This window comes from Oryctolagus cuniculus, chromosome 1, assembly GCF_964237555.1.
Source record: "Oryctolagus cuniculus chromosome 1, mOryCun1.1, whole genome shotgun sequence".
Lineage (NCBI taxonomy): Eukaryota > Metazoa > Chordata > Mammalia > Lagomorpha > Leporidae > Oryctolagus > Oryctolagus cuniculus.
Genome location: NC_091432.1, coordinates 16,261,468 through 16,266,095, shown reverse-complemented (window position 1 = coordinate 16,266,095; position 4,628 = coordinate 16,261,468). Strand labels below are relative to the sequence as shown.

The 4,628-nt window shown below is 34.9% G+C and overlaps 1 protein-coding gene across 1 annotated transcript; it reads right to left on the bottom strand.

The window, feature by feature from the left end:
- Positions 1–382: 382 nt before the first annotated feature.
- On the bottom strand, positions 383–1,375 carry LOC100344383 (olfactory receptor 10AG1-like). Its single transcript, XM_002708921.3, has one exon. It carries the CDS (start codon positions 1,373–1,375, stop codon positions 383–385), a length of 993 nt encoding a protein of 330 aa, XP_002708967.2.
- Between the last annotated feature and the right edge of the window lie 3,253 nt (positions 1,376–4,628).

Genomic DNA, 4,628 nt, shown 5'->3' with positions numbered 1-4,628 from the left:
GGAGGATTGTGGGTGGGAAGGACGGTATGGGGGGGAAGCCATTGTAATCCATAAGTCGTACTTTGGAAATTTATATTCATTAAATAAAAGTTAAAAAAAGTGCAAAAGCAACAGCAAACTCTGATGACCATAACATGCTATTTCAAACACTTTAGTCTGCTGCTGATTTTCACAAGTGGCTGTCTTTTTGCCATTGGGAAAATATTGTTTGAGATCAATTTACTATTTGAAAACAAAAGAGTAAATTTTAAGTAAGATAATATGAAAGTACTCATTTGGCTTAATTAATAATTCAAAGGAAAAGAGAAAAGAAGAATAATTAGTATATGGAGGCTGTGAAAGATAAGAAAACAAGTTTACACAGTCATGTTTTTGAGTCACATCACATCCACTTCAGAAGGAACTTTCTCAATGCCAATATAACATCTTTGTTTCTCAGACAATATATCATGGGATTAAATATTGGTGTCACAACAGTGTAAAATAGAGAAAGGAATTTGTCTGTTCCTGTTGAGTGACTGGACTTTGGTCTCAAATAAGTAATGATGCCCGATCCAAAGAACAAGGCTACAACCATGAGGTGGGAAGAACAGGTGGAGAAGGCCTTGGCTCGCCCGGTGGCTGATGGCAGCTTCAGGATGGTTGTGATTATTTTCACATATGATCCGAATATCAACATAAAAGGAATAGTGACAACTACAATCGCAATCACATAAATCAACATTTCAATCATAAAAGTATCTCCACAGGCCAGTGTAAGAACTGGAGGTACGTCACAGAAAAAATGATTCAACTGGTTAGATCCACAGAAGGGTAGAGAAAAGATCAGGTAGGTGAAGCCTATGTGTACTGGAATTCCACTTGTCCAACACCCAGCTGCCAATTGCATACATACCCTACTGTTCATGATGAGAGGGTAGAGTAATGGATTGCAAATGGCAACATACCTGTCATAAGCCATTACTGTCAGAATAAAGCACTCAGTGAGTCCCAGGATCAGAAAGAAATACATTTGAGTAGCACAGGCTAGAAAGGATATCTTTCTATTTTGTCTACAAAGATCTGTTAATAGTTTGGGGACAGTGACTGATACGTAACATATTTCCAAGAAAGAAAAATTCCTAAGGAAAAAATACATAGGGCTATGGAGAGAAGGATCAACCTTGGTTATTATGATAATGAGGCTATTTCCCATTAGAATAATCACATACATGATCAAAAATACTCCAAAAAGAAAGCCTTGCAAGTTGGGAACATCTGAAAAGCCAAGTAGGATGAATTCCTCTAATGCAGTATGATTTACCTGTGGGGGATTTTGACCTATGAATTCCATATAAACAGAATAATTTGAAGGTTTAGGGGTGGGTGTTGTCATGCACTGGGTTAAGCTGTTGCATAGGACACCAATATTCTATTTCTAAGTGCCTAGGATCAAGAATCCTCCCTCTTCCGATCCAGCTTCCTGCTAATTCATACTCCACAAATCAGCCAGTGATGGCTCAATACTCGTGTCTCTGCCATGCATGCAGGATACCCAGATAGAGTTCTAGGCTCCTGGCTTTAGCCTGGGACAGTACTAGGTGGTTGTTTTGGGCATTAGGAAATGAATTAGCATATGGAAGATTTTCTCTCTCTCTCCCTCTCTCTCTCTCTCTCTCGTCTCCCTTCCCCTCCCTTTGAAATAAATAAAAATGAAGTTTTAGAGTTCACTTCAATCTGTTGGTTTCAATTTCAAAATGAGGTGCATTGATTATTCAAAATCAACTGCCACAGAACAGATATCTAGTTCTGTCTGCTCTCCATTTTATATTTCTGAAAGCATTTTAAAGCCGTATTCTAAATGTCTTAGCGATAAAAAAAAAGGAAGTAATACTTTCTGCTCATAATAAAGTTTGAATGCGTGAATTACAAAACAGAGCTAAACAGGCAGCAAAGACATAAGAGCAAAAACCTTTCAGACAGCCAACAGTTAGCATGAGAGCTACTTTACTTGTGACGTTCTCTGATAAGATATGCTTCTCCTTCTTGATCAGTTTGTTTTCTGGTTTGTAATTTTTCTTCCTAGTATCTTCTCATTTGCAACCTGCTTATTATTCTTTCGTATCTGGATAACAAAATGCTTTTCCATTTCAGATAATAAAAGAGCAAGGTGGTCAGTAACATTCCACTTCCATGTTAGGCTGTGGCCATCTGGGACTTGGTCCTTGAGCAGCTATCCTGAAAAGAGACTTCAACACTGATTAGAAAAGAAATACTATCATGTTGCTTCCATAATGGAAATATATCCCAAAGATAGCAACTTACTCATTCACTTGAACTTTGGAATGTGAAAAAAAGAAAATAAGATTTTACGGTTGTGTGACTTAAAGCCAATCACAGCCCCAAACAACCTTTACAACTTTAATTCTATTCTGAATTGTAAGGTTTTAAGAAGTCAGTAGATAATTTTAGGACTTTAAGTGGTTAATTCAACAAAGAAAAGGGAAAATTTAATGTGAAGAAAATTTATTCATTGGAATTACAGCTGACATGGGACACAGTGTAAGTTCTCCCATTGTGGACGTTGGTTCTAGCTCCACATATGAGAATCTGAGCAGAAATAATAGAATGTTTCTACTATAAAAAAATTATCAATTCCCAACTTGACTCTCACTGGGATTAAACATGACAATAGGTCTGCTCTGATTTCATCATCATTTAAAAAAATCATCTATTATTTTTCACTTTATGTTTCTGTGTGGGAGCAAACTGTTGAAATCCATACTTAATGTATACTAAGCTGATCTTCTGTATATTAAGATAATCGAAAATGAATCTTGATGTGAATGGAAGGGGAGAGGGAGTGGGAAAGGGGAGGGTTGTGGGTGGGAGGGACGGTATGGGGGGGAAGCCATTGTAATCCATAAGTCGTACTTTGGAAATTTATATGCATTAAATAAAAGTTTAAAAAAAAAAAAAAGAATGTTTCTACTATAAAATACATAGTGTACAGGATATCTATATCCTGTTTGGTTCTGAATGCACCACAGAAAGTCAGTGTTAAACACACTGTGCACTGGGTGTAAGCAGCTCTTTTAATAATGAAATATTTTCAGCTCATAGATGTTTAACTTCTCCTCCCTTGCATCAGGCCCTAGATGTCCCATTTTGTGATCACCATCCAGCATTTGCCTCCTTCATCAATGTTAAGCTTTGACTTTTTCACAGGTTAATCACATTCTCTGAATTTAATTGTCTGAGATTGGTACCCTCTCCCCCATATTTCAGACTCCAAATTCATATTCACATCCTATAGAACACCAGTATTTTTGCTAAAAAGACAACCGGTTGCTCTTTCTTCTCACTCATTAAACAATTGAAGCATTTTACAATTTCTACTTGTGTTTTTTCTAATTAATCCATAACAGTGACTCCACTATTCTGATTTTCACTTGTCACACCACACCAAAACCCCCTCCCACTGTGTCCCTGTTTACAGTTCAAAAACATCAACATGAAGAACCAAGGACCTGGGAAATTGTAAAACAACGTGTTCTGTGAACTGAGTCTTAGAACACTCCCTAAAATCTTCTCTTGCCATTTGTATTTTTTGTTTTCTTCCGTATTTTTACTTTCCTGTGCTTTTCATAATTTTGTAATTATTTTCTTTATATCTTCTCAAAACTTTCAAAAGTTTACATAACCGACCACTTTATTCCTCCAAACATTATAGCCTTGAAAAACCAACTGAAGCAAAATAAAAGATAAATTTTCAGTCATTCAGGTGTGAGAAAGTACTTAAAAAGTTTGTTAACATGTGTATTATATAAAAGGTCATATATGGCTTCAGAATGTTTTGAACCATAACAAATTTATCAGTTTATACCAAATTCTATGAAGTCTTTGAAGTACCCTCCTATAAAGCAGTTAATTATTAAACACTTTTAGTATATATTATAGTTTACTTTTTAACATGTAGTATATTAAATACTAAGAATACCAATGGTTAAAGCAAATATATGTACTCAGTTGATGGATTGCTGACAAAGTAAGTTAGGTTACAAGGATTGTATTTGAATATGTCAGGATCTACACAGAAAATTACAAGGTGTTATTAGTAACACCAGATAATTGCATAAGGGAGTGACAGTTACTCTAAGATATTGTGAGATCTAAGAGCACCACAAATAAATTTGTTGTTTTTTACTTTTGCAAAAAGAGAACAAACCATTTTCCAATGGAAAAAAACATTAATAATTTTGCACATGTTCATATTCCAGTAATTATTTAGGAGCATACATGGGTGAATGGTTTATAAATGTACTGCAGCAAGAATGAAGATTTTCACTGATACTCAATTGAACAATATTCATGTACTCACTGAACAAACAATTTGATATTAAGTGACTTGAAATGGGCATTAGATAAATTTGGGTGAAGTGCTCTTATTTAAATTTTAAGAGCTTCATTTTCCTTGTTTGAAAATATTCATAGTAATAATAATATACAACTTAGGAAATTGATTTAAAGAATATATGGCATAAAAGAGGTTAACAGCTTGACTTAAAATAGAATCAGTTCTTAGACACTGTTTCTTGATCATTATAAGCTCATTTTGCTTAACATTATTCTTCTAATCTATATTAGTT

Excerpts from the sequence above, each read along its gene's own strand:
- LOC100344383 (XM_002708921.3), bottom strand. The coding sequence starts at position 1,375 with ATGACAACACCCACCCCTAAACCTTCAAATTATTCTGTTTATATGGAA.